The sequence below is a fragment of the Amphiura filiformis genome, chromosome 3 (genome assembly GCF_039555335.1).
Source record: "Amphiura filiformis chromosome 3, Afil_fr2py, whole genome shotgun sequence".
NCBI lineage: Eukaryota > Metazoa > Echinodermata > Ophiuroidea > Amphilepidida > Amphiuridae > Amphiura > Amphiura filiformis.
The window spans coordinates 43032158-43047425 of record NC_092630.1 but is presented as its reverse complement, the minus strand read 5'-3'; the positions used below and the strand labels follow the sequence as shown (position 1 = coordinate 43047425).

Below are 15268 nucleotides of genomic sequence, written 5' to 3'. Positions count from 1 at the left end.
AGATTTTCATGACTTCATTTATAGATTTTAAAGAAATATCATATTATTATTAAGTTCGTGTTAATTATATGAAGAAACACCACTTATAATTCTTTTGTGTCAGTTCTTTGATGTTCAATGCACGATAAACACAATCAACGCGGTTCAAACTTGACATACGCTAACATGGCAAAAGTGGCCCAACACGTTTTCTGGACGATTTAATTAATCGGACATAACTTTTGAACCGTAGCTAGTAAAGGAGCCAACTAAACGTCTTCTTTTAGCCAAGATTTGTGCCGTAACTCTTTTAGTTTTTTCCTGAGAACTCAAAATGCAATTGTACAAATTTTATTGTTACACCCGGTACACGTCAATTCTGCCACGTTTGAACAAGACCCGTATTCATTCGTGTTAGGTATGTAGTTACGAATAATGGTCGTATTATGTTATACGAATTTGATGTAATTTGTGGTAATATCATTATAATATAAGATAATTTCAAGAAGTTTAAACTGACTTTCAGCACAAAAATTCAACTAACCTTGAATTTTCGATGTTTGATACACATCCTCATCAGAAGAAGTCCTAAGATGTTGTGATGGACTTGTTGACCATTGGCGACTTTTGGTCGAATGTGGGCGTTGTATAAGGTTGGCAATTCCAGTCCTTGATCGCGATTTAGTTCTGGCGATTTCTTCTTAATCTGGATGGCCTTCCACACTAAACGGGGTACTCTCTATCATCCTTGGCTAAAACTTTTGTGGATTTCCAGTCAATGTTGTGGCGATAGTTACCGAGTAATGGCAGTCTACATAGCCTATAAAAAGCCGCTTACTCAAACTCTTTTAAATTCATAAATAATAATGTTTACAACTGGAAAAGTGTTTTTCGTGAAAAGGGCAATTCGTGTGTGCTAATTTAAAATAAATAACTATGTTTGTGTGTTCGTGAATATACCAGTGTAACCCCTTAATATTTTTTTAAAATTGTAAAACTTTAATTATGGAATTGTCTTGTAACACCTCTCATCATTTCCTGAATTTTGTGTATATAATTGGAAAAATGTGTTTTCTACAATAAAGTAGAATGTGTTGAAATTCCATTGGAACGTAGCCTATCTCACATCCTGGTCTGCAGTGTTAGCACTGAAGAAAAGGAGCGGGAAATTTGTGTAGCATTGAAACTATAATTATATTTTTTTAATGCTTATTTTGGGTCAAAAATTGCTCAGAAAATCAAAATTGCAAATGAGAAACATGTTATAATGACTTAGGCACTTTGGTTATGAGGGTGACAATATATATATTTTTTCATCTGAATATCTTTACTCACGTCACTTTTTAAAATGAAAAGATATGATTGTGTTGATATATTGTAACACCATCTTTAGGAGTTCAGTGTCCAAAAAGTTGCAAGAAGCCCTTAAAATCACTATGTGGTTTATCTGCTAATTATATGAATAAGAGTATGATAATTATACTTGAGTCGTCCGTGGCTGATAATTTTTATAACGTTTAATAGAAAAGTTTATTCATCTCGTAAAAATTTGGATTAACTTGTGGATGTAATTTTACATTATACACCAATCCGAGAAGCGTTTACTCTATTTGGTCCTCTACTGACGGAACCACAGATGTACCAGTGCGGGAGATTTAATTTCTTCAATCTTTTCATGATCGTGTATTGAAAATCACGGCGGTGTACAATTCTGTATAGCACACTAACAAGTAAGTGATGGAACCCCCGACCTTGGGACACCGCGGGTTTTACGTCGTAATGGCGTAGTAGGATTGGTGTATAGAGGCCTTGCATGTGACGTATCATCCCGTAAATATGGCGGACTACTCAAATGCATTCAACAAAAGCATGATTGCAATCTACCGTGACAGTTCGTCTCACACACATAACCCTGCACTACGATCAAATAGGTTGATGACAACATTTGATTGAATGGACTGCACTCCGCCATAACTACGGTGAAGGACGCCGGTTCAATCCTTTGTTTTGAGCCAATCGATAAACTCATGCAAGGCCTCTATATAGATCTTGTAACATATACATCTTGTAACATATTTTGCTAAATCAGTCAACCGTGGTAAATATGTATAAATTATATAGGACTATTGTAAGATTTATTGCAAATGTGTCATAAGATCAAAATTTTAGTGATCATATTAACAACTCCATAAGTTAAAAAGATGTAATTCGATACTTGGTATAAAAATATTTCTTGCTTTATGTAGAATGTTACGTAGAATGTTGGATAAAATATACACCTCGATTTTGCCCCCTTATAACAAGACCCGCATGGACTCGTGTTAGGTCGTACATGAAAAGGTTTGATATTTTGAAACCTATACTCCTACACATCACAAATCCAAAATAATATCAACACCGTCCCTTTGGTTTATAAGTTCACACTTTGAATTTGTATCTAAACGCATCCTAAATACTGATCTGATCTGATCTGATATGATCTGATTTAATCTAATCTGATCTGATCTGTAATGGATGAATTGTATGGCCACTTGAGGATCCTGTTTTTCTTGCAGGATGAAAATGAAAAAGGCAATTCGTGTACATGCTAATTTCAAATGACTATGTCTGTCTGTTCGTGAATAAAGTATCGTTACACCTCAATAAAAATTCTATAAAATGTACAATTTTGATTCTGAGATTTCATTTTCCTGTACGTATCCGAAATTCCGGAACCATTTATTGAAACGTATCTCTCCTCCCAGGGGGAAATCTGAATAATTGCCTCAATTTTAGCCCGAAATATAATATTAAATGATATTTTGTATTGCGTACGGGAAGAGGGGGGGGGAATGACCCCATACCCCGCGCCGCCACTGAACATGCAGGTGGGCTAGAGGGTATCTTGGCACAGCGCCTCCTGAAATGTTCTTGATATTTTCCTATAAAGTAATTCTACATTGCATGTTTTGTTTTGTAATAACATTTATCGAATTTATTCGAACTTTGATATTTATATCAGTCACTCATATCATATCATCCGATTCCCGGTTTTAAAAAATACATGTATATTTTGGCTATCTCAACCAGGCTGATCTTAGCCTGCTCTTTAAACTGTCGTAGCGCCCTCGTTTCTCGAGGACACACATTTACGTAATACAATAATAGCGTTATAAGCCGCGAAATACAAACACTATTATTACACAGGTGATTTGAATAAGGTGAATAAGGTTCAATGACTTCATTTCAAGTATTCACTACCAAATATAAATATTACTGCAGTCAGTCAGTGATATTCCGATTTGAAATCAAGAGCTAACAATTCAGAAGTGAACGATATTAGTTTGAAAGTTTTAAAAAAACAGTTAAATATCTCGTTAAATATGTCTTTGGCAAATGTTATGGAGTGCGGCAGCTACGAGATAAATCTCATCAAGCAAGTTGATTCCCCTATCAACAGAAAACTCATCGTATCCGGTGCTCATGTTAACACCATATCACGCACCGCCACTGATTGTACGGGGTTCAGTATTGAGGAGATCATAGGTAGTGGTGGTTTTGGTTCAGTGTTCCTGGGACGTTTTGGAGGAACCAAAGTTGCTGTGAAGACCCTTCATAAAAGCACAAAGAATGTTATGGCTAGTAAACAGGTACTGTAATAGAATAATTTTCACTCAAAATTCGAATTTAAAAAAGTGATCAATATTTAACAAGATCTTTTGTTAGGGTACATTGCTTGAGATGTCCAGGCACTAATTTGCTCACCGATAGCTTCACATATATTTCGAGGCTAGAGACGACTGCCCCGGGATCATTGCATTCATTTTCATCCAAAAATAAATAACATCCTTTGCAAAAAAATGTCAACACTGATCAGCAAAAAAGCAATAGCAATGGCTTTTAGCATCGAATGCCTAACTGCCGTGTGCAAATTCGAAGCTAGAGTTCTCGAGTTAAGGGTACAAAAAAAAAAGCTTTTGTTTTGATTTTGGAACACTAAAGTCGGGACTTGGTGATTCGTATTATAAATACAATGTACTTAGATGTTTGCTGACGACACACGGCCTTACAACAGGGTCCATATAACAACTCTAAGGGTAAGGAGGTCATGAAATCCAGGATGACCTGAACCATCTCAAAGACTAGTAACAGTACAGCGGAACCGGGGCGCCCAATAATTTTGGTGAGGGGACCAAGTACTCTTTAAGGGCCTCCAATAATTTGAGGTAAAATTCATAATATTTGGTAAAGTTCGAAATGTTATATAAAGTCTGCACAAAGAGTAACGCAGCTGTTATAAATACGCCTATAGCTTCAGAACTACTAAGGGTTTCCACGATATTTCAACATAGAATGAAGGATGATTTGTTTACGCGCATTTTGATACCCCATTTGTCAAATTTCGTTCAATATTAAGGCGATATAATACCCTGATTTTCATCAGTACCCATTTTCTTTTTTTTGTTGCAAATTTATGAAGTATATATGTTCATCATCTCATGTCCTGAACTTATAAAATATCTCTACATACAAAGTGGTTTTAAACCATTTTAGAAAATCATTTTAGCCCTATATATTTTTTTGTTTACTGTATCCTGGTAACTGAGATGTGTGTTTCATAACAAACCATAATTTATTCTATTGAACATGTCCAAGTAGAATACATGAATAGAATACATTAAATCCTTTGTTATACTATCTATAGAAATGTACTCACTGATTATAACACTGAATAAATTAAATAGGCCTAATCTCTTCCACATAGACAATTTAATACTACACCATGTATGTATCTTCTATAATGTGTTGTTAGGAAAAGAGATTAACAAAGGCTATACGGTCATCAAAGGTCAGGTTATAGGTCAATTGGTTCAGGTCAAATTCAGGCATCAATTTTGAATACATGTGATAGTCTGTGATATCATACATGTCATAATGAGGCATCAAGTTTGGTATTTTGTCTGTTACTGGATATATAATGGAAATGTGTGAGGTGGATATACTAAAATACCTTGGAATGTAAATGGTGAGTACAATGTAGGTTGCCTAGTTGAGATGGATTGGGCAAATATAAAATAGTTACCAAAATCACAAAAATGAAGCTTACGGAAAACTACCTAATATGGTGGTATAGGTCAACGCACTGAATGGTATATTGTTCTATTGTGTCCGATTTGAGCGCTGACATATTGGAAAATGTTGCCAATCAATATTCATGAGAGTGTACATTCGACGTCCAATTTTCGAAATTGGATGACTTGTGCTTGGCAGGTGTAAAATACATCTGACTGGGCGTTTTAAATACGTAACGCATAAAGGCATTGGCATCATCGAATGGCTGCCTATAGTGCTGTTAGTGTTAGGCCTATGTGTGTGGGTGTGTGTGGGCGGGGGGGCTGTGTTTATAGTTTCTATAATAATTATTATAAGGCCTACATTTATTTGTCATTCATTTCTTTTCCTTTCTCTGTACTTGCTAAAGTATCACTCCCTCTTCTTATCCCCCTTCCCTTCTCCATCCCCTCTTACGTTTTGCCCCCTCTCATTCCTATCATTTTCCTTACCTTTCTATTCATTTACGCCTATTTATTTATTTCTCTTTATTTCTTCCTCTTTCTCTCTTCCTCCAGTCCCTCTCATTCTTCATATCCCTCCTTCAACCTCATCCCTCCCAAAACCTCTCACAGAAGAGCTGCCCCTTCAGTACGCCATTTATTATAACATTCTCCTTCTTAAAATAAAATAAAATAAAATCTCAATTTGTAAAACAACTTTTATATAGGCCTATACCGGTATACTTATTATATGTTACATGTATACGTAGCTCCCGGGACGTAGCTATTTAATACCATTATAGACATGGCAGCCATGATGTGTAATCATTCAGCAGGCGCATTCAATTTATTTAAATGAAGCACTTAATGTCAGTGGGGTGACAACGAACTATGCATTAGCGGCTAATGTGTGCCTTTTGTGCTTACGGCTACTCAATCACACCCTTGGGTTTATGTATAACAATAGGTACTTTTCATTCCATTAAGCGCTTTCACGCGACTTGCATTTGATCACTTATTGACAGTAGCCTGCTAGGTAAAGCGTCAATACACTGTCGGGTCAGCTTACCGATTTAATGGTGGAAGCCCTTTGTCCCAAACAAAAGGTACCTTTCGATGAATAGCTTGTCAGATTTCAAATCGGCACAAGGTTTCAATGCGTTACCTAATCTATTTCCTCTCCATCTTATAATAGCTCCATGGTATAGGTAACAAAAAATACAATCTTTTTCAACATTGCCGTAGTGTGGTTGTGGTAACCTGTTACCTATGGCTTAATTAAGTTTCAGTGACATAGTGTCGCAAGTTCAAAATACAAAATATAGCTCAACATTGAAAATAGAAGCATTTTAACCGGTTCGTTTTTGATAGTTGTGGAGCACCAAGTTCATGAAGTCATAAAAGAAATCAGGGACCACTTATTCCCATTTTACATATCAACATTATTTCCTAATGTGTTAGCAACACATATCCAAAATTTTAACGAAATCCGTTGATAGTAAGCTTTCCAAAATGAAGTGAATTTAAAACATCAATGATGTACCACTTTTTGGCTTATACCATTAGAAGCATGTACGCGTCATTGATACTGATGCTACCAATTGAACGAGAAGATTTGCCCCTTCATTTTGCATACCACTTTGTCCAATTTCTTTTTCTCATTTCTTCACAAAATGCAAAAAAATGCAATGGGTGTAGTACCCCCTTAACAACACAGTAGTGCTTTTAAAGAAATATACCCGAATTTAAAAGTTGCAGTTCAATCAAGCGATCAATGGTTATTACGCCAGCAGTATGGCACGTAAAACCCTCCATTTATCTTCGCGCTGACTTAAAAATCCACATGATCAATACAAATAGCTGCAACTTTTAAATTCGGGTATTTTTCTTTAAAAACACTGCCGTGTTGTTAACATTGAACGAAATTGGACAAATGGGGTACCAAAATCTGCATAAATAAATCATCGTTCTGTCTACGTTGAAATATTGTGAACACAATTAATAGTGTTGACGCTATAGGCGTATTTATAACAGCTGCGTTACTTTTTGTGCAGTCTTTATTTAGCATCTGTGATCATTCTTCTACACGCTGGCTATGAAATGATCAATGTAACTTTTGCCAAAGCTCGCTACCATTCGCAACATGCGGTGACCTACCAAATAGCAACAGTTTAAAATAGTTGCTAACCTTAAAAAGAAGAAATAATATCCTCAAAGGAGACACTTTTGGGCAGGTTATCAATTTTGAGGTTTTTATATATCTTAAATATAGAGATATTTTGCTCCACAACGGCGTTTTCCCCAATTAAATCGGACATTCCTAAGCGAAGATATTGAGTTCGTAAGTTATGGTATTATAAAATTGGAAATTGAGATATCGGCCTTTAAAAATATTATTCACAACGTTGAGAGTAAGAATTACCTTGAAAAATGTCTCAAAAAATACACGATGCCAGTTATATTCTAAAACTATCAGACAAAATTTTAACATTAATAACATCACAAATTCACAACAAACCCAAATTGTGAAAAAAATCACCCCGGGCAGATTTTTAGCTATTTCTCCATTTACGATCCTGTCCAAAAATAAAGAAAGTCCGGGGTTAATGTAACCCGTCCTAAACCAAAATCTGATCTTGTTATGGCAATTTGATTGATACGGTCGTGTGTAGAATCTTGTTAATAGCTCCATTTTGCTACCAAATTTGCTACCAAACACTCTAAATTGACAAAGATTGATACCAGTATATGAAAGTTGGTGTATTTTCAAAAATTGCAAATCAAAACGATGCACGAGGTCGAATTGAATACCTTAGTGGAAGAAGGGCCCAACTCCATCATACCCGTTTTTGAGATATTAAGAAAAAACTTTTAATACATGAACATACAATATTACATCCATTCGAAATTATGATGTTTCCATGGCAACGGTACAGGTCTTAATACGAGCTGGAGTTGGGCCCTTCTTCTACTAATATACTGCAAGTGCCAGTTCCGTAAGCAGATGTGTTATAAATAGCTACAAAAATTTGGTAATTATCCATTAATTGCACAAGTATAGAAACATGTAATATGTTAGCAAGAAAGTTTATTGTAGTGAAAAGCAGATTTCATGGATGAACAAAATTCCTCTTTAACCCAATATTTGTGGAAGAAGGGCCCAAATCCATGGAGTTGGGCCTTTCTTCCATGAAAACCATGATTAAGTGTACGTGGAAGACTATTTAGAGAGTGGATTTTGGCTCATCTTTCACACACAAGGCAGAACAGTCTGCTGGCAATAAAATGCTGGGTCTAACTCATTTTTGTAAAAAAATTGGAGTTGGGCCCTTCTTCCACTCAGGTATTCAATCGTTAAACATGGTCAAGCTTTCTTGCCCGCGATTGGCCCCTGCCGACTATCCCAAATGCTGGTACAATGCGAGGTTTATTCAATTGTATTCAATTGTTAATTTGAAATGCATGGATGAGTGATGAGAATGAAGGTTTAGTACATTGAAAGGAACAAATGCTAGAAAGCAAACTTAAGTGTATGTTAAGGGGTACTACACCCATTGATTTTTTTTTGCATTTTTTTGCATTTTGTGAAGAAATTACAAAAGAAAATTGGACAAAGTGGTATGCAAAATGAAGGGGCAAATCTTCTCGTTTTATTGGTGGCATCAGTATCAACGTAGCTTACATGCTTTTAAAAGTAGAAGCCAAAAGGTGGTACATCACTGATGATTTAAATTCACTTCATTTTGGAAAGCTTACTATCAACGGATTTCGTTAAAATTTTGGATATGTGTTGCTAACACGTTAGGGAAATAAAGTTGATATGTAAAATGGGAATAAGTGGTTCCTGATTTCTTTTATGACTTCATGAACTTGGTGCTCCACAACTATCAAAAAAGGAACTGGTTAAAATTCTTCTATTTTCAATGTTGAGCTATATTTTGTATTTTTAACTTGCGACATTATTTCACTGAAACTTAATTAAGCCACAGGTAACAGGTTACCACAACCATACTACAGCAATGTTGAAAAAATTGTATTTCTTGTCACCTATACCACCATATTGGGTAGTTTTCCGTAAGCTTAACTTTGTGATTTTGGTAACTATTTTATATTTATTTGTGAAATCAATCTCAACTAGGCGTTCTAAATTGTACTCACCATTTACATCCCAAGGTATATTAGTATATCCACCTTGCACTTCTCGATATATATCCAGTTAAAGACAGAATATCAAAATTATTCCTCATTATGATATCACAAACTCTCACATGTGTATTCAAAATTGATGCTTAAATTTGACCTGAACCAATTGACCTATAACCTGACATACGGTGACCTAATAGCCTTTTCTTCTCCTAACAACACATTATAATATTATTGACTAATGACTATACATCCATTGTGTAAGTGTTTATATATTTTGCATGCACCACTAGATTTTCTATAGAGAGTATAACAAAGGATTTAATGTATTCTATTCATGTACCCTACTTGAACATGCTGAATAGAATAAATCATGGTTTGTTATGAAACACGCATCTGAGTAACTAGGATACAGTAAACAAAATATATATAGGGTTAAAATGACTTACTTCAATTGTTTAAAAGCACTTTTTTTCTTCTTTTTTTCATATTTTTTTTATTTCACATGATCCGTGCATATATCGCCTAGCTATAAATGAAAAAATATTTATTTAGACCAATCAAACCAATATATGGGTGTAGTACGCCCTTAAATAATAAATAATAAATAAATAAATAAATAAATAAATAAATAAATAGATTTCGCCTTACCACAGATCACGGAGTGTTCAAAGCGCTGTAATTTCGCTGCCACGGTGAATCATCACAATCTGATCGCATCAACTAGACATTGTGCAGCCGGAATAGCGCAAACCTATCCGCACTTAGATTATAACATCCACCATTTATCTGTGCAGCTCCTCAAATTCCATTGGGTGAAGGAAGTTTTTGTTAACCAAACAACTAATCACCGATAATAAAGTTTACACAGCCTTACCCATGCTAGCCAAATTAAAAACCATAATACCCGCGCTCAAGAACTGTTTCAACCTTTAACTGGATAGTAACAAGTTGCTTTCTACCATGGTAGATGTGTTATAAAAAAGCAAGATTCGTAGCATGTTTTCAGATTTGATTATGTTACGGTCACTAGAATGACCCAGGCCAAAATCACCTGCTACCGAGTTCACTCAACATCAAACACGCAAACACACTATTTGTTATTTAGAACAACTTAGACCAAAACAAATATGTTAGTTCAGCAAAATACCACATTTCTTTGATGGAGCTATTTCAGTCTGTCACTTCTTTGAGTTGATAAAACAATCAAGCACTATTGGAGTTCACTGCCGCTTTTGGCGTATTTTCTTCTCTCCAACACACAAGAACCGCGAACCGAATTTTGAAGACTTCACAAAATTATCAATTATATAGTAACTTTTGTACCACCACTGGCTAACATAAGTTTCACAGAGTTTTGCTTTATAACTCTACACTGCTGCTCTGTTTAATTACTCTCCAGGTCTTATATATTACAGCACATTATATCGTTTCTAAATATAGCTCATTACATCACCACAAGCCAATTATAGTCATTAATCTGAGTACATGGTCAATGTAATAGCGCCACCGCTTCATCCTGTGGCAATCCTGATCATCCTAGTGGTTTACATTATGTATGGTTGCTTACTAGCATTTTCCATTGAATTTCTAGAACACCAATAGAGATAAATATCAGAACAAGTGAAAATTAATGTATCATTATAAAACACATAACTAGAATATTATGGAATATTTTGGGGCACATAATAATTAACGCATGTTCAGTAATAATTAAAGCAGTTAAAAAAGAATGACTCTGTTCATACAAATTTTTAGAAAAGAGAAGCGAAAGTGTTATTTGAGTCCTTCTGGTTTGTAGCTGTTTGTAAAAATGATTCAACTCAATATCTTGTATGTCCACCATTGGTGTTTACCACACAGCGGCCCTCATTCTCATCTCTCACTCATGCGTTTCCAATTAACAATTGAATGAACCGCGCATTGTACCAGCACTTGGGAGAATCGTCAGGGGCCATCGCGGACAAGCAATCTTGACAACACTTAGCGATTTCGATTTTTTTTTGCATCGTTTTTGATTTGCAACTTTTGGAAACACATCAACTTTCATATAGTGGTACCAATCTTTGTCAATTTAGAGTATTTGGTAGCAAATTGGTGCTAACAAGATACTGCACACAACCTTATCAATCAAATTGTCATAACAAGAAAAACATTTGTGATCACAAAATGTGTATTATATGTGTATGTATTACTTATTTGTACCTTTCAGAGCTTTTGTGCAGAAATGAATGTGATTGGCCTCAACCACGAAAATCTAGTCAACGTTATGGCCACGACAACACTGGAAGACTTTGATTCTGGTGCCCTTATTGTCATGGAGTATGTCGGGAAACGTAATCTGTTGCAGACCATCAATGACTCGACTATTAACATGCCCATCATGCAGTGCATTAGGTATGTATATATTTCACTCTGAAATGAAATAACTTTCTCGGCCAAATAAAACGCAATGATTTTCATTCTTTCAGTAAATATCAGAAAATGCTTGATACTTTGTATTTATTTTAAATCCTGGCGTTAAACTTAGGCATGTTAGGTGTGAAATTAAGTCGTCTAGTGTAAGATTTTCGATTTTGACAAGCCTGAACTTCGCCCATGAGCTTTTTTTGGGAGTGGTCTGTGGTCAACGTTTTTGCTTTTCAAAGTAATATAATTCGCTAATGAAAGATATTTCCTACCTTTCTAAAGTACATCATAGTTTTCGGTTTTGATTGCATCATTTTTTACTCCTAGCTAACAAGTTGGGTTTTTTTCTTCAAAATCAACGTGTGAATATACCCATGGATGGATGAAATATCAATTATTGTTGCTGGTTGTATTCGAAATTGGACATTTTGTTAGTCGCAAGAGAAAATGGTGAAATCAAAAACAAAACTAAACTAGAGCAACTGTGACCTTTGCAAGGGCACGAGGTAAGTTAGGCGGATGACTGTGACAATCTGATCAAGCAGCAATACTGTGCTGGATAGGATTAATTTTAATTAGACTGTTTCATTAATTGCCTTTTTAATATACCTTGATCGTGGAAAGCTGTTTTTTTGAAAACTTGACATTTGACCCTTTAATGACCTTATATGAATTTTAAAATATTTTTAAAATGTTAAGAATGTAATCAGGATCATTGCAATTAAATTTCAGCTCAATTGGAGCATTTTGAAAAAACTTGACCTTTGACCCCTTTATGACCTCTTGATGACCTTAAATGAATTTAAAATATTTGTAAAATGTTAAGAATGTCATCAGGATCATTGCAATTAAATTTCAGCTCAATTGGAGCATTTTGAAAAACTTGACCTTTGACCCCTTTATGACCCCTTAATGACCTTAAATGAATTTTAAAATATTTTTAAAATGTTAAGAATGTCATAAGGATCATTGCATATAAATTTCAGCTCAATTGGAGCATTTTCGTTTAAAATGACCTTTTTTGACCCCAGTGACCCCTGGATGACCTCTGATGTTAACCAACCCATAACTTTTGTAGCCAGCTACCCAATACTGCTTGTGACTGAGTTTGGTCGAAATCCGATCAAGGATGTGGCAGAAGAAGCAAAGTGTGAGAAAGAAAGAAGAAAGAAAGAAAGAAATGGCAAGAAAGAAATAAGTTAGGCTGCACGCCTAACTTAAATATAGCCTATAGACCCACACGACCTGTGTTATAGGCTCATTCTGCCAACGTTGAAGTTACAGAAGAGGGACTTCACACAAAATATGGACTTGAAAATAATCGTCCTTAATTTTAAACCTTTGTTGCACCTTAATAATGTTAATGTTTTAATAACCGGTAAACTTGATCTGCAGTAGGTCTGCGTTTGTATTGTCCAGCAGCTAGTCAATGAAAACACCAATAGTAATGAAATTTGTTTTAATCACATACCATGATTTGTCCTACAGATACGGCATTGATATTGGTCGAGCTCTAGATTATCTCCATGCACAGGGCATCATCCATCTGGACATCAAACCAGCTAACATCTTCATCACAGATAACGAAAGATGCAAAATTGGCGATTTTGGGTGCACACAGCGAATTGCTCAAGCAAGTATTGAAACCCCAAGACGCCGAAACAGACGTGGATTGGCTGGTACTGTGGCATATCGCGCACCAGAACTTCTTCGAGGTAAAACAGCAACTACTAAAGCAGATGTGTACTCTATGGGTGTGACTCTCTGGCAGATGTTTGTCCGCGAAACACCCTATGAAGGACAAGATCATCATGTCGTAGTCTTTAGTGTAGTTGCAAAGAAACAAAGACCACGTTTCCCCGAAGAAATGTCCATAACAAGTGAATGGTACAAGAACTTGTGTGTTGCCTGTTGGGGATGTAGTCCAGAAGACCGTCCCGATGCTGATCACGTAATGAACATTCTTCAACAGCGATTGAAAGGCTATAGCGACGCAGACAATGCTTGAGAGCGTCAATTGTAGACTGGGATAGAGTCTATTTAAGTACTCTCCCAGTTTGGTTTCAGTTTATACTGCTGTTTAAAGTTGGCAAGTTGTCAAACTATGACTTCTGGTCGGTTGGCGCCTAATTTTATGACCATCTTTGTATGTGTGTGGCGAGTTCTATCCGTCAAAAACATTACGGAGTTACTTTGGAATTGAGTAATCGGCTGATGATATTACCATGTATAGATTATCATACTGATAAACTGAACTTACATTAACATGTTTTTTATCATCGTAGGTAAGTATCCCAGCCAAGTATAAATATAAGTTGCTTTTCGTTACACTTACATCTGCGTATTTTGTGTACTAATTGTGAGTGTGGCATTTATGTAAAATTATGTTTATGCAATGTTTAATTAAGTTTATTCGAAGCTCTCATAGTTGTTGTTATTATTTGGTGTAATTGGTAAATGTGTATTCTGTAAGATATTGATTTGATATGTAGGCTAAAAACAAAAGTGTAAGAATATCGGTTCAAAATAAGATTTTATTCAAAGATATGAAAAGTTAAGACCAAAAAATTATCAATCAAAGCAAGATTGGTGATTGTTAATTAACATCAAAAAACGATATCATGAAATAAGCTTAATTGTTTTGAAGGTGGCTTCGATCGCTGATTTTCATTTTCGCAAAATCATATCATGTAATTGATATCTAGTCTTTTAAATAATTGTTGCGTATTAATGGTGAATAGAGCAGTAATTGCGTGTGGTGTTATAGTGGTAGAATATTGTATTTTATGTCATTTGATTGTTCTTGTAAGATACTGTTATATCTGAAACTCAATACACACATTTTTCCCTTTGCCATTCTCGGAGTTCATTAAAGCACTTGATTGTGAGTCATACCAAATATAATATAGCATGATCAATGGATCAATAAAATCATATATTTTATGTAAGCGGGAAAACGAAATTAAAATTTCTACTGCGGGAGCCAGTGATATTTTCCTGGCAAGTATTTCAAGTAAAGACTCTTTACAACTATTTTACTAGTCATTATATACCCTAAGAATGGGACTTGAAGATGAATCGATGTCAGATACGAAATGAAATTCTATATTCAATTATATTAATTAATTGTGTCTTTTCTTCTAATTAAAAAACTAGAATATTACGAATGATGCCATCATGTTCATAATTACATACATAGTCACATTGCAACTTGATTGCTCTGAATGTATATTATCTTATTTTGTGATTGTTGTAACATACGAAACTCTTTTTACTTGCACTTATTATTATGTATGTAGCACCATTTTTCACTTGTCTTAATAAATTGCGTACAGAATAATCGGAAGGTTTCATTCAGTTTGATATTCTTTCTGTGAAATTGTATGTGGACTGGGGGTGTGTATGTGGGGTGCGTGGGGTAGATATGGGTGGGGTGTGTATGTGGGGTACGTGCAGTGGATAGGGGTGGGTGTGTATATGTGGGTGGGTGGGTTTTTGTGTTGAACAAATGTGATGTGATCAAGCAAAATCAGTCGGAAGTCGGAAATATTGATTTTCAGATATTGACAAGTAAAGGAAATAGATTCTTTTGTTGCCTATTGTTTTAGAAACACAAACGGTTAATATCTTTGGAACTAAATGTTCAATTTCAATGCAGTTTTCTGTAACATGTAGCTTTACAAATGATTGATGCAATCATATAG

The 15268-nt window shown here is 35.2% G+C and overlaps 1 protein-coding gene across 1 annotated transcript; it reads left to right on the top strand.

Moving 5' to 3' along the window:
- Window positions 1-3263: 3263 nt before the first annotated feature.
- LOC140148561 (serine/threonine-protein kinase mos-like) lies at window positions 3264-14887 on the top strand. The gene is made up of 3 exons (XM_072170557.1): window positions 3264-3608; window positions 11368-11552; window positions 13053-14887. Exons 1-3 carry the CDS (start codon window positions 3342-3344, stop codon window positions 13570-13572), a joined length of 972 nt encoding a protein of 323 aa, XP_072026658.1. The 5' UTR covers window positions 3264-3341; the 3' UTR covers window positions 13573-14887.
- The last annotated feature ends 381 nt before the right edge of the window (window positions 14888-15268 follow it).